We start from the raw sequence: 22,059 nt of genomic DNA on the forward strand, positions 1-22,059 counted from the left end.
CGCGGGTGCATCCTTTGCGAGAACGGGAGCTTGAACGCGGTCTCCATCTCTGGTCTCCCTGCAGTTACTTCTGCGCCAGGAAAAGGCAAGACTCTTTACTTTCCCGATTTTTGAGAGAAACAATTTTCTTTTCTCACGCTTGTCTTCGTGCGCGCTCCTGAACAATATCCTCCCGGTCATTCCGTTTTCGCTTTCCGGTCCGAGCATCCTTGATCGTTCGAAATCGCAGACGCTATTTATGCTATTTATCTACTCGCAGATCGCGGCTCGAAACTTCCCCCATTCCCAGACGTCGAGCGACAGGGACATGTTATTGTCCACCTAGATGGCCAACATGTCCCCCCTTCGAGGCTATATCACATCGTACCCTCCACGAGTGCGTCAATATGCGAACGCGCTCTTCACGCCCATCATTCCTCAGACCCAAGTCGGTCCAACGCCGCGAACCACGAAACGAGGGACTGTAGCCGTCAATTACGCGGAAGACGGCTTCGATGATGACGACTTTGATGATAGTGAAGGCCCGCGGCGACCTACGGGTCTGAGGAGTCTTCGGCGCGAGGAATCTTCGTTTGACAAGGCGGCGCTGGCGGAGAAGCTGGGAAAGGAAGCACACGCGCCTGTAGAGGTTCAGGGGATATTTCGTGACTGGATGATCAAGAAAATGATACGGCCCGCGTATGTTTGCGACTTAACTTGTCTTCTCTGGTCTTGGCTAATTTGCGCCGTCTCTTGAATAGGTGTGCTGATCAGTTGCAAATACAAGCACAACTTCCTCTGACTCTGATACCCATCCGAATTGACCTCGAAGTCCCGGCGCATCAGCCACATGAACCTTTCCAGTTACCGCGGAATGTTCTTGACCCAGCGATCAACCCGACTTTGCCTGCGTACAGGAAGCCAGACCCATTGCCTGCTTTTCGAATCAAGGATACATTCATGTGGAATCTGCATGAGGCTTTTGCAACTCCAGAAGAGTTCGCGCTTGGATTTGTACACGACATGGACCTCCCCAACCCGCAGGGGATGACCTTGGCAATCGCTACCCAGGTCCGTCAGCAATTAGAGGAATACGCCGGTGTCGCTTTGCACCCGCTGTTCCAGAGCACAGTGCCGAAACCTGCTACTTCTCAAGCAGGACTGTCGCGCGATGTATCTTCCACGCCTGTACCTACACAAGTCGCGACTCCAGACAGCAGAAGCAATTTGGTGACAGCAACCAAGGAACCACTCGTGAACGACAGCATCTTAAATCCAGACGATGCGTATAGATGCATGATCAATCTGAATATCAATCTACAGAACAAGCTCTACACAGACAAGTTCGAATGGTCTCTTCTACATCCCCCTGGGATGGCCGAGGAATTCGCGAAGGTCACATGCGCGGACTTAGGCTTAGCTGGAGAATGGGTCGGAGCCATAGCGCATGGAATCTATGAGGCGGTATTGAAGTTGAAAAAGGAGGTCTGCGAAAGTGGTGGACTTGTCAGCGGTCTGGGAAGCTACGGAAACGAGATTGATAACCAAGCAGCGAACGGCGCTGAAGCTGGCTGGCGGTATGATCCCGAAGGCCTCGGCGATGAGTGGGAACCCAAAGTCGAAATTTTATCAAAAGAAGAAATTGAGAAGCGTGAGGGAGATCGCGAGCGACAGATTCGACGGTTACGTCGCGAAACCGCGCGGTTCTCCTCAACAGCGGGCATCACACCAGAAGTTTCACGGCAGGGAAGCGGCTTCTTTGACGTTGATAGCGAAACACCGCTTGGGAGGGGCGAGCGGAATAAGCGAAAAAGACGTTTCCGCAGTCTCAGTCCTTTGGGTAGGGGAGGTACGCCAGATACTGGTTCGGGCGCAGGATATGGTGGAGGTGGTGGAACGTTATCTGACTGGTTGGTCTTTTGTCGTCACTTCGTTCTACTCTTGCTAACGGCTGCAGGGAACGACAAAATTGGCGTTGCAGCAACTGCATGGTATGGGGCTCTGCAGTATGGGCGGTGCGTGACGGACCAGCTGGCCCAAGGGTATGCATTTTCGATATTACATCTTCCACTCATGCTAATTCGATCACAGACATTGTGCCATAATTGTGGCCTTCTATACGAGCGAGACAAGGTCGTGCCCGAATGGTCGAGGAACCTACACCATCACGACATGCCCGTAGGCCGGGTCTGAAGAGCGTATATCAAATAAACAAAGGCTCAACCTTTCAGCCTGTTCCACCTCACGTTCAATCGGAAAACAACAACTGCAGCGCAGTCACGACCTTTACCTCAGCCGAAATGGCAAGCGTCGCGAAAGCAAGCCGATCCGAGCCATCCTTCATTTTGGAACTTTAGTCCATGTACTATTAGACTTGGCCATGATATCTAATGAACCCTTTGCAGTCAGCACTGGCGTACCTTTTCACTTTCTTCGATATTTGCTATTGATAGTTCCGGCCTTCTCCTTCTCCGATCATCATCTTATTGCGTTTCTAAATTATTGCTCTCTCTTTGTCGAGGATATGTATGCTGATCTCAGTGACCTGGTTGACGGATGTGAGGTCTCACTTTATTCTTACTCTTCGATTTCTATCCTCTTATTATCCACTGCTAACTGCTACTGCGAGAACGGCTCAATGGAAGAGCCAGGGTGCCGGCTACTCACAGGGTTAGACACTACAAACGAGGCGTCTGCTCTATATTATTACTGCTAATTTCGGGGTGCCTTGTCAGCATTCAATCCAGACACCTATACCAATTGAGGAATCTCGTGACATTCGTAACTCGTAAATGAATCAAGTACGCATTTTCGCATGAACAACGATCCGACACTAAGCTAGATGATGGTAGGAGAGGACAGTGGTATCCGCTAACTGGCTAAACCGCAGGATAGTAGTACCTATTTGATCCAAACTCCAAGGCAAAATCAGGCCTTCTTGCGTCGCTGGCTGTACGCCGGGGCCGGGTATGAGTCTGGTCGCAAGCGCTTCCCTTTCAACAGTCATTTCCTAACGTGTTTTACACATTTACTTTCTTATAAAGTGCTCTTCATCTTTCGGTCACTCGAATTCCAAAGTAGAAGTTGTGCGCTATTGGTCTCCGGCTCTCTCAAGGATTAGTTTCGATGTCCGGATATCACCACCGGGCAGCAACCAGTATGACTTGACGATCATCGATTTTGACATGAGCTGGACTAGCATCTGCTAGACCTCTTTCCGTCTAGATCGTCGGCAGCTGGCTCCTGAAACAAAACAACGTTAGTAAACGGTTCAGGAGGAATGAAGGTCAATCAACTAGACAAGATGAAAAGCAAGACATACCGACTGAGCCCATCTCTTCCTGGCATAGTAGCCATTAACATTCATATCTGTGTCCGTGTTCATCTTCTTCCTCTTCGCCCCACCATGCTGAGCACCAGCGCCAGCAGCACCACGAGCACCAGCCCTAGGAACAAGCAACGCCCCGAAACAGACCATATTCCGCGACCCCTCGACCTTGACCCCAGCATCGATATTGATCTCCACGGACGTCGAGGCAGGTACGCCGGATTACTTCAGCGCGGCGATAATGGCCGCGGCTGTGTTTGCGAGTTTGGACTGCGGGCATTGGATTGAGTTTTGGGTTGTGGCTGTAGGTTGGCTCTGTTGAGACTGAGACTGAGACTGAGACTGCGGCTGGGAGTGAGCTTGCCCTGAGGAAACCGCAACTGTGTTTCCATCCCCTGTGATCATGATCGACGAGTCAAGGTTTATTGTTGATTTGGAGTCATGGCGGGGAACTGTGGTTGGGTTTGCGTTTGGTGCTGTAGCTGGAAATGATATCGGTGCTGTGGTCGGGTAGTGCTCCTTGGTGTCTTCGTAGTCATAGGAGGAGTCGTAATCATCGAAGTCCTCGTCACTGTCCTCGTTCCCGTCCTCGTGGTCGAAGATTTGAGAGACGACTGCGGGTGTGTATCGCGACGGTGGCTGTCTGGGGATCGTGATGCCGCTTGAGACCGAGGTTAAGGGTCTCGGTTGCGTTTTTGATATCAATTTGTGGAGGTACTGGTGGTACGAATTATTGCTGTATGGAGGGTAGTGCATTTTGGATCTTGAATCGCGAGATATTGAGGCGAGGGTGAGGTAATGTAGTTCTCTGAGATGTATGTGGCAGAGAGGCAGTGCGGGATAGGCATGCAGCAAATAACCAAAAGCCAATATACAGGCAGAGAACGTCACAACTTGGAAGAACACAAGAAGTACAGAGCCCAATTGAGCAAAAGGACTAAAAGAGAGATGACAATCGGGAATAAGATAGGAACAACCCTGACCCCTACCATTTAACCCTGTCCACCGGCCGGCCCGTGAGACCATGATCAGCACAGCAATCGCAATTGCGAAAAGAAAGAAATCAAGAAATTAGGCTGCGGCTAGCCGAGGCAATTGACCGGGTGCTGTGCTCAATAGACCGGTGGCTGGCAACAATCAGAATTATGTTATTGAGAAGCTCCTATTGTTCGAGGGCTGAACGGGGTCACGTGCCCTGGCAGTTGTCAATAGTATGCACGGTTGCTCAATACCATCAATGCAGTGACAAATAATGTGATCATTTTATTTGCTTTTCTGGAATATGTGAAATACCCTGTCCCACTTTGGTATAGTTCGTATGTAGTCATCTAAGACAAGAGGTAAAGACCGCTGAATAGCAAATACAGAAGACGAAAAAAATGGTCTAAGCCCAACGGTCGCCATGATTCCAGCTTGTATAGAGCGAACCATAATCCGCTGACCAAGAACTGCCGGATATTTCGGTATTCGATGCGCTTCGACCAACACCATTTATGGCGCGAGAGGTCAGACGTTCTGAATCGACATCTAGTTGGTGATAGTACTGTCAGGTCTCGAACCTGTGCGACTACCCCCGGCGCCGACTGTGTTCGGCGCTGCCGGTCCTTCAAACTCACCAGTTTGATTGGTTGCAACATGAACGTAGTCACCCTGGCCAGCAGGCCGCCACGATCCCTTCGCTTTAAGTTCCTGCTGGCGTTGGCCTTCCGGATAATACCGACCACCGGGATGTAGAGACTGCGCAGTCTGAATGCTGATTAGCAGGGCAAAGGCCAGTTTGAAAGATCCAATTATACCAGCGCACGGGTCACGCCAGCCGAAATCTACGACAATCACGGACCGGTACTGACTTCGCGAAATTCATCTCCCTCGACTTGGACCTCGCGGTCTCGAATGCGCCGCATCAATGCCAAAAAGTTGCTTTCTCGGAACTTCTGATTAGTTTCGTGGCTGACGCTGTTTAATAACTGTCCAGCGGTTTTGGCAAGCTCGTCTGCGTCATTCACCGCCGCTTGGGGATCGTCCTTGTTGGCTTCGGGGATTGTGTCGGAGCCGATCCTTATCGTCTCCTGGGCTTCTGGTTGGGCCGTGATCTCCTCCATTCGTTCTTGAACTTTCGTCTCGATATCGCTGGCCTTGGTTTCAGTCTCGAAGTGTGATGCCATGTCCGCCTTTGCCTGCTCAAAGGCAGCTTCAAACGCGGATTCATCGAATGTTTCGTTCGTCGTAGCTTGGTTCGACGTCACTTCGTGAGCATGGTTATAAGCTTGCATTGGAGAGTTATTCATGGTATAGTCGGGGGTGAATGACGGCTGGAACCTGGGACCGAGCGGCTGATGTTGTTGCGCGGGTGTATGCTGCTGTTGTCTCAAAAATTCAGTGTGCCAGCCCTGCTGCGGAGCTGCTGCAGGGGGCACAGAAGGACCTGGTTGATGATGAATAGGCTGCGACGGTCCTGAAATGCGAAGATTCTGGAAATCGCTTGCCCAGCTCGAAGCCTCCGCGGCGTGAGACATCTGCATGTGTGGGGCCGGGGCCATGAAGTGACCACTATGTTGAGCTTCTGGTAATGATACTCCCATGGAATTGTTCGACTCAAACGCAGCAAACTCAGGATCTAAAATGCCTTCATTTGGATTCTGGGAGCGGAATCCCTAAAGCAGGAGCGTCAGTACATGTAGTGACCGCGGTAAGCTAGGTAGCTCACTTGTGAAAAAGACTGTCGCGAGACCAGCCTATCTTGCTGCAGTGTGCGGTCGACCGAGGCATGCTTCTGGAAGTTTTGCAGCGCATTTGACGGGCCACATAAGGCGTCACTCATGATTGCCGATATATGAGGGGGTAGCTGAAGTACCCCAGATACTATACAGCGTATTTCTGCTTCAACAAGAGATACTTGAGGGAAGCAACCGAAAGCGTCAATATGTAGTCAGTATCATACAGAGAAAATAAATCAACAAAAGAGAAAACGAAGCAGAAGAAGGATGAGCGAGCTGTCCGATGTACGGAGGCGAGGGAGGGGGCAAGTCCGGGAAGGGAAGCCGAGGCTCGATTCACGTGCCTATATCGATGAGTCATCACACGATAAGATAAGATTGCCCACAGCGCGAACTGGCCCCGAAACGGACCAGCTGGTGTTTTGCTGCTGCTGGGCCATTGTTCGTGATCTTGCTGCCACCACTAGTGCGACCACTCTTCTCTACTCTCATACAACCCATCTCTGTACCTATCTAGAGCTGCAAATAGCCCAATATGGTATGTTCCTGCCGCCAATGCTTCGCGCGGCTTAAGAAGCGATTGCGGTCTTGAATTGACTTACCTCCCTATCCGGGGTCTAGGCTGCTGCTCAAGTGATTTCGAATGCCGGTCACGATGACATGATCGTAAGTTTCCCTCGAGACGCCATGTATGTTTGATCCATTCTGATCTGACTTCTCTTCTGCCCCGCAGCACGACGCTGGTCTTGACTACTATGGCCGCCGATTGGCAACATGCTCATCGGACAAGACAATAAAGATATTTGAGATTGAAGGCGAGGCGCACAAACATGTTGAGACTCTGAAAGGGTATGCACACATGACTCTATATACACAATGCCACACGTTTGCTAACATGAACTCTGATAGCCATGAGGGTCCAGTATGGTGCGTTGAATGGGTACGTTACCGGGAGTCAACCGCCGCAACGGAGATGTCATTTGAATCCAACACCATCTAACTCATCTCTTCGGAACCGCAGGCACACCCCAAGTTCGGCACAATACTCGCTTCCTCATCTTACGATGGAAAGGTACTTATCTGGCGCGAACAACACCAGAGCTCCACTGCCCCCGTAGGCAGTGGTGCCTGGACGAAAGTATTCGATTTCTCCCTTCACACCGCCTCCGTGAACATGATTTCTTGGGCTCCTCATGAAACCGGGTGCTTGCTGGCCTGCGCTTCATCTGATGGCCATGTGTCTGTCCTCGAGTTCCGCGATAACAGCTGGACACACCAGATCTTCCACGCCCACGGCATGGGCGTCAACTCTATTAGCTGGGCACCTGCCGCCGCCCCTGGTAGTCTCGTCAACTCAAACCCTGGACCTGGCCAGCAGCGGAGATTTGTGACGGGTGGCAGCGATAACAACCTCAAGATTTGGGATTACAAGTACGTATTGCCCTCTATCTGCTGGAGTGAAGGTGAAAATGCTAACACCTGTTCCTCTTTAGCCCCGAGACGAAGACATACAACACGGCTCAGACCCTGGAAGGTCACTCGGATTGGGTCCGGGACGTCTCTTGGTCGCCCAGTATTCTCTCCAAATCATACATTGCCTCCGCGTCGCAGGACAAGACCGTTCGGATCTGGACCGCCGACGCCTCGAACGCTACTCAGTGGACGAGCCATGTGCTTGAATTTGAACACGTTCTGTGGCGAGTCAGCTGGAGCCCGAGCGGGAACATTCTTGCTGTCAGTGGTGGAGACAACAAGGTGAGTCTGTGGAAGGAGAACTTGCGAGGGCAATGGGAGAAGATAAAAGATATCGAAGAATGATCTGGCTTGTCATGACGGGTCTGTTGTCTTTTATTTACTTCCAATTTCCTTTTTAGTCCATAATGTTCGACCTTCTCTACAGCAAAACCTAGACATTCTTAACCCAATCGGTAATATCAAGTATCCTTGCTTGAGCATATCAAAGTTCATTCCCTACCCTAACTATCTCTTCGGCTAGTTTGGCCACTACACGTGCAATACACGACTTATCTTCATTGAACCCGGGCGTCTTATGGGCCAGTGGCATAAATAGCGTGGGCAAAACGCTGTTCTGAGTCTGCAGTCCAGCAACTGCGGGCCAACTCATTCACATCGCACCTGCCACATCCATCGAGTCGAGGAGTGTGCCACACTCCCTCGCAAAGACTTTGAAATATCTCACAACACCTCTCATCTCCAAGTCACCCTCAATACCCCGCAACACCGCAACACTGCAGTGGTGTACCCAATACGACCAAAATGGACGACCTCCAATCCCTCGAACACCTCTCCAGTGTCAGAGGATAGGTCTCGACTGGAAAAGCTAATCAATGGAGTGAGATTCGAAACAAGGTCGGCTTTCCCACGCTCTGTTACGGTGAGGCTTGCCATAAGTGAGCTGTGTAGTTGTTGACTGCATCTGGTCCAAGAATCATCTGCCTTTCAGTGCTCAATCATGCTCAAACTTGCTCCGTTACAACCCACATCGACAGTATTAGGCTCAATTCGTCGCACTACATCAGCCTCAACCTGACTTTTACTTTCTCTTCAATTCATTGTCTTTTCCCAATCCCACCACATTCATCTGTCCAATTACCAACATCCGCAACATCATTCAGTTTTTTTCAAGTTTTTCTCCCGCGATGCAGCACCCATCAGATCTAAATGGTCAGACCGTCGTCGTTCAAGGACCGCAATTGAGCCCGTTCCTCCGGGTGCCTACAAAGGTACTTAAGCTCCCTCGGAATACCACCAAAGTGCCACTATACTAACGACATCCATTCTAGCTGATTCAACACATCACATACCTTCTCGCTACCAACACAGACAGAATCAACTTTGCATTATGCTCCTCCGACCTAGCACCTAAGATCTTGCCCGCTGAGTCTCATATCTGGCGGGAAGTTGTTCCGTGATACATACGATGAGATGGTAGCACGGAATATCGTGGATTACGAGATTGAGTATCAAATCAGGACTATCGTCCTCTCGAGGTCGATCCTTCGGTTATGGGCAGAAGTAGCGACAAACATACTGGCTGGAACTCCTCCGGAATATGATCATGGAGGGATTATATCGACCAAAGAGAGCAGATGTGATGGAGACCGGGGAACAAAAGAATTTCAATCGTATTCGAGAGGCTCTTGTCGACAGTGCTTACTTGAACAGACCTGTGTGTGGGCATATGATGACGAGACCTGATTCACCTTTGGATCTATTCTGTGCTGTGCAGCTGGTAACCATTTCTCCTTCTTTGGGCTCAAGCGAAAATTGACAAATTACTGACACAACTCGGGCTGCAGACCCTCACGTACCTTGCTTTGGATCCATCCATGTCCGTCCGGTGCCTGCGAGACGATTACGATATTCAAGCCGTTTATACATGCCGAGACTGGTAAAAAGTTGATCAACGAGAACTTCGTTGTGTCGGCCGCAACTGCCCTGGATATCCGAAATCTCTGGGTTCGCCGTCTTCTGAACCCGGACGAGAATACCTTCTATGACTCGTGAATGAATTTGCTTGGATATTACCGGCCGATCTATGGAGGCCTCTCTGATAACCCAAAGCTATTAGAATGCCAGCAAGCCATCAATCCTTCAACAGTTGTCTATTGTCGGGAATGGATTGGCTGATAAGACCTCTAGCATGCATTTGCCCCGACCCGCCAACATCCTCTGACAACGAGTCACGGCAGACATGTGCCGATCTGCACGGCCATCTGGTTGAAAACGAACACATCGTTAGTGAATTACTAAAAGAAAAGAAGACTCAGAGGAGCTGACTATATCCAGAATCTTCAACTCGACGAAAACTCGGGTCCTCAGAACTAGCCTGATCTTTTTGAGCAGTGCGTTGCTCCATTCAGTAACTGCACCGATACTACTCGCACACTCTTCCGCGGCACCCAGACCTACCACGGGTCTGGTGGCTCTCGGTCAGCTCCAGTACGTGCTTTATAGAGGGTATATATGGTGGTGGGATTCGCGGTTGCTGGTCGCGCATTTGCTTTGTTTCATAAAGTCCGCTTTTCAACCGGAATTGGAAGAACAAGAAGGATCAGACTCTTTCTTCAGCGAGCCGTGGCCGCCAACGGACATTGATGAGGACTTCAATTCTATTTATGTTTATGAAGGTGTTGGTGTTCTGGGAAGTTCTCTTATTGTTGGGCACTGGTGGGATCCAAGAGATGACGATATTGGGCCTCGAGGACCGTTTATTTTCTGGTGCATTTGATGAAGTACGAACGTACCCGACTTGTGAACAGAATGTTCCTATTCAAGGTATACAAGATCTAAGACAAAATCTATGCAATTGCAAGATCAAGATGACCTATCCCGAGCCCTAGTCAAACTCTCCCGAACTCCCCAGCCGTCCGCAAGGAGAGCCTTTACATCCTCCAGATGAAGCCCGCTCATCTCAGGATAAATAGCCCTTACGCCGAACCAGCCGACGATACCAACAACCCCATAAAGCGCAAAGACCAAACTCGGAGACAGAAGCTCCATCATAGGCAGAAAGGTAAGACCAACTATAAAGTTCGAGCCCCAGTTCGTCGCCGTGGCAAGGGCTGATCCCAGCGAGCGCACGTTAAGCGGGAACAGCTCGGATTGCTGCCATGGGACGTTGCCGAGGCCAAAAGCGTAGGCTGCTGTGTAGACTGTCAGGCAGAGGAGGATTATAAGTGGGAGGAGAGAGCCTGCTGCTGCTGCGGCTTCGCGGGCTTGTGGCCCTGCGTCTGGTGAAGCTTCTGGGAGGTCGACGGAGGAGAAGGTCAAGGCGCAAACGAAGAGCGAGATGACCATGACGGGGATCGAGTAGAGGAGGATTCGGCGGCGTCCGATGCGGTCAATGTAGACGAAGGCAAGGAGTGTGAAGAGGAAGTTCGTCATAGCCACGGACAACGATGTAAGGGTTGGCGAGGAGAAGGAGAGGAGGGAGAAGATCGTTGCCGAGAAGTACATCAGGCTGTTGAAGCCGCAGAGCTGTTGTAGTGCTTGGAGCATGACGGCTATCGTCAACGCTCGTCGGTTGCCTCCAATTTTGAACAGATCGTGCGTGCGCTGTTTGACGCCCACGAGCCATTGCGGGCCATTTTCAGACGTCTCGTTCTGGGTCAATTCTTCTTCCTCTTCGGCGACCTCTTGCTGGATATCTCGTAGGATTTGCTTCGCGATAAGGTCGCTGTCGGAATTCTCCTGGTAGACCTCCGACAGGGTCTCCAGAGCTTTTCCCTCAAGACCCGCCTGGACCAGCCATCGAGGCGTCTCAGGTAAAGTGACAATGATAATGAGCTGGATGATCGCCGGAAGCATCCCAAGACCCACGAGCCAGCGCCACCCCCCAGCAACATAGGAGAATAGCCAACCAACGATGTATGCTACCACTTGACCACCAGTAATGAACAAGCTCAGTATAGTAACAAGTCGGCCCCGCGCATTCGAAGGTGCCAACTCCGATATATACCTGCGGCCATCAACTGTCAGCTCCCTAGGTAGTCCCTGTACCTCAACGCAATCACCTACAAAGGTGTAACCAAACTAGCACTCCCAACCCCAAGACCAACGATACTCCGCCCAATAACCATACCGCATACTTCGCTCGTAGCAGCTTGTATGAATGCTCCGAGTGTAAACAGAATGTCCGCGACAAGGATGACTTTCTTCCGGCCGAGCCTGTCCGCCAGTATTCCCGCCAGTGGGCTTGCGATCAGAGCGAAGAGGCTCGTACATGATGTAACGAGGCTTTTGTCTAAGGTTGTAAGAGGACGGTTTGAGAGATCGGTGCCGATCGAGAGGAGGGTTGAAGATATGACGCCGGTGCTGTAGAGTCGAGTGTCAGTGGAATCGCGGAATGTAGGTCCCGGATCACATGAAGGTTGACAAGTACGCACTCATAGCCAAAAAGAAGCCCGCTAATTCCGGCGGAAAATGTCAGATACCATATAAATCGGCCGCTTGAGTGCTCGGTGCTCGGCTTGGGCGGTTGGTCTGCGTCGTCATGCTGCCTGGCTGATGCTTCCGGGGCGAGGAGCGGAACATGGGGGGCAGACTGGTCGATTTCGTGTCGGCTACTCATGGCTGATACTGGGGGCTATTTCTCATGACATCTGGCGCGGTTCCTGGCCGGTGTAGTCCTTAAATATATATACTGCTGCCCCTGTGCCGGGTTCCTGAAGAGAGTTGACAGGAGCCTAGATGTTCCTTGAATTATGGGGAAGCCCGGAGTTTGGTAAATCACGAGACCCACCCATCCGCTTCTAGAAAGATCAAATGCCGACACTATACGAGCGCATGCTCAAAGTCGTCGTAAAGACATTCTTTCATTTCCAATAGTTCTAGGGCCCTATTTATTATTGAGCTGCTGCTACTCCAGCCTCGTCCGCTTGGGCGCTGATCTTCTTCTTGTACATGTCCACGGTACCGTCGAACTTCTGCACCGTTCCCTTGTCGCAAACCCAGAGACTGGTGCAGACGTTCCGCAGCATGGTCACGTCGTGAGACACCATCACGACACCTCCCTCGAAATTCTGTAGCGCCTCAGAAAGTGCATCCATACCCTCAATATCCAAGTGGTTAGACGGTTCGTCAAGAACAAGGATATGTGGATTGGTGAGTGACAAGCACGCGAATGCGACACGAGACTTTTGACCTCCAGAGAGTAACTCCATGCGCTGAAGACCAGTCATACCAGTAATACCGAATCTAGGAAAATATATGTCAGTGGATTGACCTGGTCATATCACTACTGAGTAGGGCTAGACTTACGCTCCCAAGTGTCGGCGGTACTCTTCATCTGTCTTTCCAGGATAGGTCTTTGCCATGAAGCTCACAGCACTGGTCGTCATGTCCAAGGCGTCGACGTGATGCTGTGCGAAGAATCCGATGCGTAACCTTGGATGGTTCGACTTGAGACCCGAAGTAGGCTCGAGCTGTCCAGTGAGCAGCTTGAGCACCGTGGTCTTACCGGCACCGTTGGGCCCAACAATACCGATACGAGAGTCGAGTTGGACATCAAGGTCGACATTCTTCAATAGAAGTTTGTCTTTCGAGTATCCGAACGTAACTTCGGTCATCTGCACGATTGGCGGAGAAAGCTTTTCGACTTCTGGGAACTTGAAGTGCACAACGTAGTCACTCTCTGGTGGTGTCAGAACGGGCATCCTCTCCAGTTTCTTGATTCTCGATTGAGCCTCAGAAGACTTGGCAGCATTGTAACGGAATTTGTCGATGAACGCTATTTCAGTTAGTATAGGTAGCCTGAAACGGCTCAAATGGTGATTGTGTACCTTGTAAGTGTGCCCGCTCTGCCATTTGCTTCTCGTACTCGCGCTTGGCCTGTTTCTTTCTCTCCTCCTTTGTTGCGTAGAAGGAGTCTGTTCAATTAGCCCTGTAGTAAATGCACCGCGGAGAGACTTACCGAAATTGGCTCCTTTGTAGTAATCTAACCGCTCAGAATGTTGATGCACGATGTCGGTGGCAACTTCGTTCAAGAACGCTCTGTCGTGAGAAACAACGAGAACAGTGCTGGGGTACCCTTGCAGGTAGTTCGATAAGAAGGTGATCGACGGCACATCCAACATGTTGGAAGGTTCTGCGTCAAGTCAGCAGTTTGTTCTTGGTGGTACCAGATTACAGCATTGACTTACCGTCAAGAAGAAGCAAATCGGGCTCGCAGAACAGAGCTCGTGCCAGAGCCAAGCGCATACGCCAACCTCCAGAGAAAGTTTTCGTCGAATACTGTTGCCGCTCAGGGGAGAAACCAAGACCAGCCAGAATACTAGCTGCTCGGGATTCTGCTTTATCTGACTCCATCTCTGCAAGTTTGGAGTGAATATCGCTCAGTGTAATGTCAAGTCCTTCCCGCTCGTGATCGAGCCGGGCAGCATCTGTGGAAGTATCGGCCATTGAGGATCTCTCCGCTTCGATGGTTTGAAGTTGATTGGAGATTTTCTACATAACATTAGCAGGCAGCGTGAGAGTTAATGACCTGACAGTGTCGGACTGACCTCCTGGTCCGCGAGAAGACGCTTGCGCCACACGTCCGCATCCAACACAGCTTGAAGGGCAGGGGTGTCATCACCAGTAATCTGTAGATAATTAGCTCTATATTTGAGGTGTCATACTTAGAGGCAAGGAAACATACTTCTTGTTCGACGTGAAGAATGGAAATGTGACTCGGGATCGCCACTTCACGCCGACTTAGCGCACGAAGCAGCGTACTCTTACCGATACCGTTTTGACCAACAAGACCATAGCGACGACCATAAGCCAGCGTGAGAGCGGCCTCCGATAGAATGCGGTTGCCACCAACTGAGATATCGATTCCATCGAGTTTTATGTCCTTGCTCTTCGCCTGAGAGTCTGCACCCAAATGAAGAGGGTTGACAGCCATAAAGAACTCTTCGTACGACATAGCGGCATCCGGCTCGTTGAGAAGACGAGATGCTTCGTACTGCACAGTTTTCATCTGCTTCTTCTCCTGCTTGGCGCGAATCTTCCGCTCCGCCTTCTCCAGCTTCTTGCGGTCAACGCGAGATTCCATCTTGCGCGTTCCAACGGACTCGAGGTCCACGTTGCCTCCGGCCAGACCTAGGGTCGAGGACATATTCCGCTGAGCGCCGACATTGATGGCTTGGTCGAGCTTCTTGGCAGCAAAGGGCATTTGTCTGCGCTCGGTATCAACGCCGTCGGAGGCCCCGAGTGAAGAAACAAACTTCTCTACGAGGTTGCGAATGGCCTCCTCGTTTTGAGGGGAGAAGTCGCCCGATGCAGAGACGAGTAGCTCCGTGACCATATCGGCGGCTTCGGCCACTGGAGACGGGGCGTTTGCATCTGCAACATAGGCCTTTGAAGCATGGGTCAGATATCCCTGCGTTGTGTTATCTTTCAATTCGGGTGACTTGATGAGTTCTGAGATACTTACAACCGAGTACTCCGTGATCACATGGTCGAGACCAGGAATTTGAGATTGCAGTTCTGCCTCCATGTTGGATGGGCCCTTGAGCTTGAGACCGAGAAGCAGGCAACAGCAATTAAGATAAAAACTATTTTCCTGCAATCAATCTAAGAGACAGTCCCAGAGAGCTCTTATATCGTACGTTGAGTCGAGCAGTTACGGCGTCTTCCAGGTCGATTTGGTCGCAAGACTTTGAAGTGGCGGAAGTGTGGAGAAGCGATTCTGCTCAGTCAAAGTGCTGTGCAGCAGTAGTGTGCCGGTACCTACAACCATTCGCAAAATATGTCTACTCACTATAAGTCATTTCGACACCCATCAGACAGGGTTCTGCTACTATGTCCATGTCATCTAGCTAGGAATATAGCCTCTAATAATAATCCAACCTACTTGCAATGGTTCTATATCACGTGGTTTTTCTGTTCACGTGACTATATACAAGCGAAGAACTGCAGTACGTCGTTTACTGTGCTCAGTTGTCGCCAGTTCGAGTCGGCACTCTGTATGCACCTCAAGACCAGGAAGGCACCTTATAGTGCAGAATCCTTCAGAATTGCTCGGGGAAGGTCCAAACGTTGGATGAGAGGACAACATTTTTTGCCGGACTCCCAACGGTCAGTGCTATCGCGACGGCAGGGATTGCCCTACAATGGTTCCCTATATATTTGAATCCTCAGCGGCAGGCATTTGTCAATCAAGGCCGTGTCATCCTAGCTTAGTGTCGTTTGGAGGATGCACAGCCGACGCCTTCGGTGCTCGGTTGTCGAGACGATAAAACCGAGGGGTAACAAGCACAGCATTTGAATCCAGAATCGGCACTGTTAAATCGCGAAATGGTGAGCCTTCAAAAGGGATGAACACATGGTGCCAAAAATTGGTAGAATAGTCAGCCCTTGTTTCAGCTCCTCGACTTGATACTGTTCCTGAGGCAAGGAAGGGCGTTTGCTTTCAAGCTTCAGTCAGGAGAAGGTTCCAGGGCGCACACCTAGTCGGGCGGCTCACGGCAAGGAGAGATGCAAAGAATGAAGGGAAACGAAACGCTAGTTAGATCTGACAGCAGTCACAGGAGGTTCAGATCAAATCAGCCAATCGTGTTCATTAGTTCGTCCGGGGTGTCGATACGACTCGTTACTCCTGGAGGCTGTGCAATGCGTTGGCAACTTGGCGCTGTCAGCATATCGGGGAGAAGCGAGGGAATCGAGGATTGATTCGCCAAGAGACTCTACATAGTGTGAAGCTCCTTCTTGGAGACTTGGATGTCAGGAAAGCAGGAAAAAACACACCACATCCTAGAGAGTTTCGTAGTCCGTACTCTGTACGGAGTAGTAACACCACGATGAAAATCTGCTCAGAATAAGGAGTAGATAGATCTGCTCATCGAGCCATCAGCATTCTAAAACCGTTGGGACGAATCCACGAGATTGACTACGTCACGATGACGATGGAAACTTGAAGACTCGGTCTGGAGAAGAAATGGAGAGCGCCGGCAGACCACGAGGAAACTAAGGCTGGAGCTTGTGAGGGTCTCCGGTCTCGAATCTCGTCCCGAAATGCTTGCATGCCGCACCTTCGGGCAAAAAGGCACGAAAGAAAACTCAAGGATTTATCTTTAGCATTCCTTCTTCGCGCTTTCATGTCCTGCACATTGATTTGCCTGTGTCCCACCAGATATATTCAGCGCGCCGCACTACGCTAGCCCGTTGCTCCGGCAGTTGGCAACTTGACACAGGCCGGAGACGCATAGGTCTACGGTTCAATCTCGTCACATTCTCGAGCGGACCTCGAGGGTCGGTCTTGCCGGGGTGTGGAATTACGAAAGGAAGCGGAGAAGGCACGTTTCGAGGACTAGAGCAGACCGAACCTTGGAGAGTCAAATGGCCGGTTGTTGTTTATTATTGCTCGCCCTGGGTGAACCCATGGAAACTAGAGGCTAAATACACAAAACAGACTGCTCCACGCAAGAAAACCCCGTTCCTGGATGCGATCGTCCATCTGTGAGATCTCATCATCGCTGAGCAGCCGCCAGCACACAAGTTCAGCCAGCCAAGTCGGAGCCGAGATCGAGGGAAGTGGGGATGGTTCTGTCTAGTCGTTCAACTTCTTGGAAGCTATCCCGCCCTAGCCCCATAATAATCACGACGATGACGAGGATAGCGATATCGATGAGGTGACGATCGGACACTGACAGACAGAGTTGGAGGACATGTGCGAGGTCACTTGTAAGCTGTTCACAGTATCTGCACCACTGGAGGAAGCCATCGACAGGGAACAAGCATAGCCAATACTCCGATTTCTTCTTACCCGCTAGCCGACGATGGTGATGTTCTGGACCAATGGCCGACAAGGGATGCGCAGGAAGAACAGGTGAGCTGAACCACCCCTGCAACGCCCTGGTTTCATCTTTGCTCCAGTGCCGCAAGGAAATCCTCCTAGTATGGATCCCTAGCAACAGCTTCGTGTGCGCTAACGCCCCCAATTATCTTCTCCTGCGTGACTGCCCATGCTTCAGTCACATCTAGCCCGGGGTCAATTAATTTGGCTAGCCCAACAAGGATGATCTTAGTCTCGTTGTTCTTCAAGGAGGGCGCTTGTTTGTTTACATCTTGCCGTGAAGAAGTGGTCCGTCCAGGAGGATGCGCTGTCGGGGCTCCATCAGGGATTGCCTTGTCTTGCTTGTCAAATTGCTCGGAAAAATAAACAATCAAGCCTGCGATCGCATCCGCGTGCCAGTACCATGAGCTGGAGGTAGGGCTTTAATCCTAGGGTACAATCGCAGGCTCGAGCTGTGGAAAGTAAATAGTAAAGAGGCTATGGGCAATCAAACACAAGTCGGCCTTGTTTGCCAATAATAATTATTGCCCTCGACAGCTCGAGAGTGACTGTCAAGGACTCAGAGATCGAGTCTCTGGCTGGGGGTGGACACTCCTAGCGTGCTCCATTCCCGGCCACCACAAGCTAGCCAACTTAACGTGAAGTGACCACTGCCAAAGTCCCACCTGCGGCTTTGTTGATTTGATATGATTCCTTCTTCTACTATGCTTCTGCCGCCTCTCGTCCCTCAGATCTCCAGCTGACACTCCGTCTGCCATTTTTCTTCCTCTTCCTCTTCGTCTTCTTCGATCGCCAGCCGAAAGGGTCAGGAAGTCCTCCAAGACTCTCTTTCCGCCCTCTCGGTGTTGCTGTCCTCTCTCCTCCCCCATCCCTTCTTCTGTGCTCGACATTCTTTTCCGATCTTCCTCCATTCCTTCGCCTTTCCGAGCTCAGTGTCACGACCCCCTCACCCCAGAGCACACCAATTTCACACACTTCTCGAGCTCGAGAATATCCGGCGGTCGCTACAGTCCTTGCGGTATCTCCTTGTTGAATACCGTTGCTTCTTTGTTGTCGATCGGAGAGCTCCCCACCAACCTCATTGATCGGATACTCCTATCTCAATTGATGTGTCCAGCCACCTGAGCTCCTCGTGCATGACAATGCAGATGGGATGTCAACTCCTCCACCTTTTATCGATGTCCCTGATCTAAGCTCATGATACGGAGTACATGGTACTTCGAGTATGGAACATGTATCAACGGTGAGTTGCTTATATTTCGTTCAATTGTCTTACTAGGCGCATTCATCGCCGTTCTCCCCGCCACCGAATATCGCCCGCTTCATACTGTTTCGAGCTTCCGCACAACTGTGTTATCCTACCATAGTTATGTTTTGAGCTCGCTAATATTCGACAAAGCTTTGTGCGATCAGCACTGTCGGTATCGCAGCTACCGGCTTCGCGCTCGGTCGCGTTGAACGAGCGCAGTCTTTAGATCCGACCCATACACAACACGCTCCTTCACCGGCAGCCGATACGACTCCCTCATTTGACGCGCGAGTTTCGAACCCCGTTGAAACGGCAGGCATACAATCTCCGGTTAATTCTAAGTTCTTAGAATCTCGAGGGGATGCCGCTCCCTACACGAACCTGGGGGGTGAAAGTGCGCCCAGGAAATCATCCTTTGCAGGAATAAGACTGCGTCGCCGTGGCCAGACCTTGACCATTCCGCCCTTAAGAACCGAAGAACGTCCGCCGACTTCCTCGCATGGCCGAAGACCATCTTCATCTTGGATTCGGCGGTTGTCATTCCAACCAGATAAACGTTCCTCGCTGCAGAATCCAGACACTCCATCGTTTACGGAACCGGCCAGCCCGGCTAGCCCAGGGTTTTCCCGTACCCCCAGCCAACGCAGAGCACCCAATAAACTTGTCAAACGTCCAAAATCGCAACATTCGAGTGCGAATCCTTTCTTCGCCCATACAGTATCTTCTCCACTGGCAGCTAGCGCGCTACGCAGACCCGCAACAAGTTATCAACGGTCCGAGACCTTCAAACACAAGCCAACTCACAGCCTAAGTTTTGAGCCCAGTCTGGCGCTCGCTCCCCTTCTGGAACTCACACCCTGCAAACAACCTTCGGGAAACGATCCCTGGCAACCTTACCTTGCCCCTTGCTCTGATTGTTTGCCGGATCAACGGGACCGTAGGTTTTCGACATCCACAAAATTTAGAGATCAGGTAGTGCGACGAATTATCCCACAAACCGACACCGCTCCGGCGCTTCTTCTGGCTACTGCAATTACCAAAAACCTAGATTCGGTGAAAGCCGAATCAGATACGCGCAGCGCGAGCCCACCAGTCAAGTTTCGTGATCCTTTCAACACAGATGCTGCTCAAACACCACAGCTCGAGACAAGTCCTCCGGAGACGAAAACTTGCCAACCTTCATCCGAAGAAACGTGCCCGAAATCCCCAGCAGAACCCGTTGGGCCGCTGGATATTAGGGCTTACCGTGATGGCGCGTTCACGGGCCCGAAGAGGAGGGCAGTTTCGACCCCTCTACCGGAGCTAGCAAATGTGGAAGGAGCTGTCTGGGTTACGCCCAGGGCACCCGAACGGCGCAACATTACAGATCCAAATGTCTTTAGACGGCCATCTACCAACCCGAACAGTGAGCTTCCGGGTTTGTTCTCTTCGGGGGTCATTGGACCACAGTCGAAGGTCGTCGCAGACCAGCACCGTTATAGAGAAATTGGTCAGCGTGTCTCAACAGACAATTCAGCTTTGTCTTCATTATACGGCTCAATTCGCCGACGCCCTAAGCGTCATTCTATTGCAGCTTCGGATCCTGCATCAACCGTCATCGGCTCTGACGACACTGGGGTCTTCACTTCTGGCGACGAAGACGAAACCGACTTCATGACTGATACCGCTTTTGATTCAATCTGCACTCATATTACCACCGACAGTGCTTGCTTCCAGTCACCGCGGATTGAATCGATTTTCGACCGAACTCTTCCGCCGTCCATTTCTGACGAGCCGCCCACAAGATCGAACGGCATCACCTCTCCTGGCTCTCGCTTACCTCCTCCAGTCAAGTCTCGCGATTCAGACGTCGAACTCGAGTTGAACGGGAGGGACTCGCTAAAACCGGTGACGCAAAGCCTCGTGGATGTCCATGAGGGAGACAGCGAAATATCGTTCCCATCTGACCTAAGCGATGATGAAGATTCGCAAAGTATGGTAGCTTCGTTACCTGGAGATAAAACAATCTGTCCTTCTCAAACACTAGCGAAATTTGGGGGACTATCTCTGGATACGACTGGGAACCATGCTCAAGGAACGATGGACACTCATCATGCCTTGAGAGGCCCTGCCGAGCATGAATCCAATGGTATTGATGGCGGCGCCCACAATACGTCTCCAAGAATGAATATCTTTGACTGGTCTGAGCAATCAAAGTCTGATCGTGAGGGCTCCGGCCCTGATGGGCGTCCGCGGACTGTTCATGGAAAGAATGGGCGGGGCATGCGTGGCAGTCGAGCAATCGGACGAAAACCGTCCAGCACCCTTCATTACCGGAGCCAAAGCGTCCCTGTTGCGAGAGAGACCACAGCCTCTAACGAGTCAAGGCAGTCGTCCGGCAAGTTTGGGACCTGGGGCTTGGGTAGCAAGGGAGTTAGTGAAGACTGGGACAGTGATTTTGAGTTCGAGGATAAGGATAAAAATGAAAATACCATGAGCGAAAACGTCAACCCGAACAAGGATGCTGGCCGCCGGGGTGTGTTTGTGCCCAAGGCCATCATGGAGCGTCAAGCTAGCCTTCATGGACAATTTGGACAGGTTCAAGAGCTGACTTTGCTGGTCGCTGAGCTGAAGCGGCTGCGGCATCAAGCCAGCTTCCTGGATATCGTTCGAGGTCCGTCAAACGAACTATGGAAGGAGGCTGAGGGAATCGTCGATCTTGCAACACTAGATGATGACGATAACAACCAATCGCCGCCCAGGTCACCATCCTCCCTCACTTTCAGCTTCGATGAGTCCGAGGGTGATTCATCTCAGTTGAATGATCATTGGAAACGCATCAGTGGAGATTCTTGGAAGGCCTCGATTTCCGAGAACTCCAGCACCCAACAGGCCACATCTACCTGTCTCGACCAGACGGTAGTTTCCACTAAAGCAAACTCCGTCCTCGATCTGATCTATCAACAACGCCTCTCTCATGACCCCACCACTATGAACTCTCACCTTCCGCGATCGAAAAAACTTCCATTCGACACGCAATCTCTCCACGACCTCGTTGCTCGTGCCGGCGCCGTAACCCGCGCGCTAAAGGAAGTGGTTCGCAAGGCCGAGGGGGTTCCGAATGGTTCCGAAGAAAACACGCATCCCTCACAACCACCGTTCAGTCGCATATTCGAGCATCCCTCGCATGATGATCTTTCGAAATTTGAGACCTGCATTAGTTGAGACGATTGGCTTTTCACGTTGCATTCGATGAAACCAGCATTATACCCCCTTTCCTCAATGTCTAATTGTACAACTTCCAAAAGTTTAATGATCCATCCGAGCATATGGGACGACATGACCGACAATATCTAATACAAACGCCTTCCCTTCTTCCCTTTTCTTGTCAACAATTTTTACATTTCAACCTCACTCATTTTGCGACGGTGTGGGAGTTCCTTTCTGGTCTCTTAACTTTTTCCCTTCTTCAGGGCACATAGGTCTTTCCTTTTTTGTACAATTG

The 22,059-nt window shown here is 51.0% G+C and overlaps 8 protein-coding genes across 8 annotated transcripts; 3 read left to right on the forward strand and 5 right to left on the reverse strand.

Annotated features, from left to right (window-relative positions):
* Positions 1-29: 29 nt before the first annotated feature.
* On the forward strand, positions 30-2,744 carry BDV17DRAFT_261325 (putative RSC complex subunit Sfh1). Its single transcript, XM_073757645.1, has 4 exons — positions 30-678; positions 741-1,889; positions 1,937-2,021; positions 2,071-2,744. The coding sequence occupies exons 1-4, from the start codon at positions 326-328 to the stop codon at positions 2,170-2,172; spliced, it is 1,689 nt and encodes a 562-aa protein (XP_073616433.1). The 5' UTR covers positions 30-325; the 3' UTR covers positions 2,173-2,744.
* Positions 2,745-3,529: 785 nt separating this feature from the next.
* BDV17DRAFT_290606 (uncharacterized protein) lies at positions 3,530-4,063 on the reverse strand (the record flags this gene model as incomplete). Its single annotated transcript, XM_073761949.1, has 1 exon — positions 3,530-4,063. One exon carries the CDS (start codon positions 4,061-4,063, stop codon positions 3,530-3,532), a length of 534 nt encoding a protein of 177 aa, XP_073616434.1.
* Positions 4,064-4,691: 628 nt separating this feature from the next.
* pex20 lies at positions 4,692-6,128 on the reverse strand (the record flags this gene model as incomplete). Its single annotated transcript, XM_073760008.1, has 4 exons — positions 4,692-4,834; positions 4,924-5,053; positions 5,158-5,961; positions 6,015-6,128. The coding sequence occupies 4 exons, from the start codon at positions 6,126-6,128 to the stop codon at positions 4,692-4,694; spliced, it is 1,191 nt and encodes a 396-aa protein (XP_073616435.1).
* Positions 6,129-6,438: 310 nt separating this feature from the next.
* On the forward strand, positions 6,439-8,185 carry sec13 (GTPase-activating protein SEC13). The gene is made up of 6 exons (XM_073757646.1): positions 6,439-6,562; positions 6,646-6,690; positions 6,758-6,873; positions 6,934-6,964; positions 7,046-7,455; positions 7,518-8,185. Exons 1-6 carry the CDS (start codon positions 6,560-6,562, stop codon positions 7,840-7,842), a joined length of 930 nt encoding a protein of 309 aa, XP_073616436.1. The 5' UTR covers positions 6,439-6,559; the 3' UTR covers positions 7,843-8,185.
* Positions 8,186-10,093: 1,908 nt separating this feature from the next.
* BDV17DRAFT_59070 (putative MFS myo-inositol transporter) lies at positions 10,094-12,288 on the reverse strand. Its single transcript, XM_073764822.1, has 3 exons — positions 11,934-12,288; positions 11,566-11,862; positions 10,094-11,506 (listed from the first exon to the last, which is right to left on the reverse strand). Exons 1-3 carry the CDS (start codon positions 12,116-12,118, stop codon positions 10,363-10,365), a joined length of 1,626 nt encoding a protein of 541 aa, XP_073616437.1. The 5' UTR covers positions 12,119-12,288; the 3' UTR covers positions 10,094-10,362.
* Positions 12,289-12,315: 27 nt separating this feature from the next.
* On the reverse strand, positions 12,316-15,327 carry BDV17DRAFT_261357 (putative AAA family ATPase GCN20). The gene is made up of 8 exons (XM_073757647.1): positions 14,966-15,327; positions 14,186-14,911; positions 14,049-14,129; positions 13,689-13,992; positions 13,460-13,633; positions 13,329-13,415; positions 12,808-13,276; positions 12,316-12,744 (listed from the first exon to the last, which is right to left on the reverse strand). Exons 1-8 carry the CDS (start codon positions 15,026-15,028, stop codon positions 12,393-12,395), a joined length of 2,256 nt encoding a protein of 751 aa, XP_073616438.1. The 5' UTR covers positions 15,029-15,327; the 3' UTR covers positions 12,316-12,392.
* BDV17DRAFT_261359 (uncharacterized protein) lies at positions 15,328-16,301 on the reverse strand. The gene is made up of 2 exons (XM_073757648.1): positions 16,279-16,301; positions 15,328-16,155 (listed from the first exon to the last, which is right to left on the reverse strand). Exon 2 carries the CDS (start codon positions 15,587-15,589, stop codon positions 15,419-15,421), a length of 171 nt encoding a protein of 56 aa, XP_073616439.1. The 5' UTR covers positions 15,590-16,155; positions 16,279-16,301; the 3' UTR covers positions 15,328-15,418.
* A 2,093-nt stretch (positions 16,302-18,394) lies between these two features.
* BDV17DRAFT_59198 (uncharacterized protein) lies at positions 18,395-21,919 on the forward strand. Its single transcript, XM_073764823.1, has 2 exons — positions 18,395-18,569; positions 18,726-21,919. The coding sequence occupies exons 1-2, from the start codon at positions 18,552-18,554 to the stop codon at positions 21,777-21,779; spliced, it is 3,072 nt and encodes a 1,023-aa protein (XP_073616440.1). The 5' UTR covers positions 18,395-18,551; the 3' UTR covers positions 21,780-21,919.
* The last annotated feature ends 140 nt before the right edge of the window (positions 21,920-22,059 follow it).

Source organism: Aspergillus undulatus (genome assembly GCF_047715775.1).
Source record: "Aspergillus undulatus strain CBS 261.88 unplaced genomic scaffold BDV17scaffold_19, whole genome shotgun sequence".
Taxonomy (NCBI): Eukaryota; Fungi; Ascomycota; class Eurotiomycetes; order Eurotiales; family Aspergillaceae; genus Aspergillus; species Aspergillus undulatus.

What these genes read in the sequence shown, in the direction of transcription:
- BDV17DRAFT_261325 (XM_073757645.1), top strand. Translation starts at nt 326, where the DNA reads ATGGCCAACATGTCCCCCCTTCGAGGCTATATCACATCGTACCCTCCA. An exon ending in AAGAAAATGATACGGCCCGC is followed by an intron (nt 679 to 740) that starts GTATGTTTGCGA and finishes TCTCTTGAATAG; the next exon opens with GTGTGCTGATCAGTTGCAAA. An exon ending in GGTGGAACGTTATCTGACTG is followed by an intron (nt 1,890 to 1,936) that starts GTTGGTCTTTTG and finishes TAACGGCTGCAG; the next exon opens with GGAACGACAAAATTGGCGTT.
- sec13 (XM_073757646.1), top strand. An exon ending in CCGGTCACGATGACATGATC is followed by an intron (nt 6,691 to 6,757) that starts GTAAGTTTCCCT and finishes TCTGCCCCGCAG; the next exon opens with CACGACGCTGGTCTTGACTA. An exon ending in CTCAAGATTTGGGATTACAA is followed by an intron (nt 7,456 to 7,517) that starts GTACGTATTGCC and finishes GTTCCTCTTTAG; the next exon opens with CCCCGAGACGAAGACATACA.
- BDV17DRAFT_59070 (XM_073764822.1), bottom strand. Translation starts at nt 12,118, where the DNA reads ATGAGTAGCCGACACGAAATCGACCAGTCTGCCCCCCATGTTCCGCTC. An exon ending in GGGCTTCTTTTTGGCTATGA is followed by an intron (nt 11,863 to 11,933) that starts GTGCGTACTTGT and finishes TCGACTCTACAG; the next exon opens with CACCGGCGTCATATCTTCAA. An exon ending in GCTAGTTTGGTTACACCTTT is followed by an intron (nt 11,507 to 11,565) that starts GTAGGTGATTGC and finishes TGATGGCCGCAG; the next exon opens with GTATATATCGGAGTTGGCAC.
- BDV17DRAFT_261357 (XM_073757647.1), bottom strand. Translation starts at nt 15,028, where the DNA reads ATGGAGGCAGAACTGCAATCTCAAATTCCTGGTCTCGACCATGTGATC. An exon ending in GTCTTCTCGCGGACCAGGAG is followed by an intron (nt 13,993 to 14,048) that starts GTCAGTCCGACA and finishes AATGTTATGTAG; the next exon opens with AAAATCTCCAATCAACTTCA. An exon ending in CTACAAAGGAGCCAATTTCG is followed by an intron (nt 13,416 to 13,459) that starts GTAAGTCTCTCC and finishes CTAATTGAACAG; the next exon opens with ACTCCTTCTACGCAACAAAG.
- BDV17DRAFT_261359 (XM_073757648.1), bottom strand. Translation starts at nt 15,589, where the DNA reads ATGTTGTCCTCTCATCCAACGTTTGGACCTTCCCCGAGCAATTCTGAA.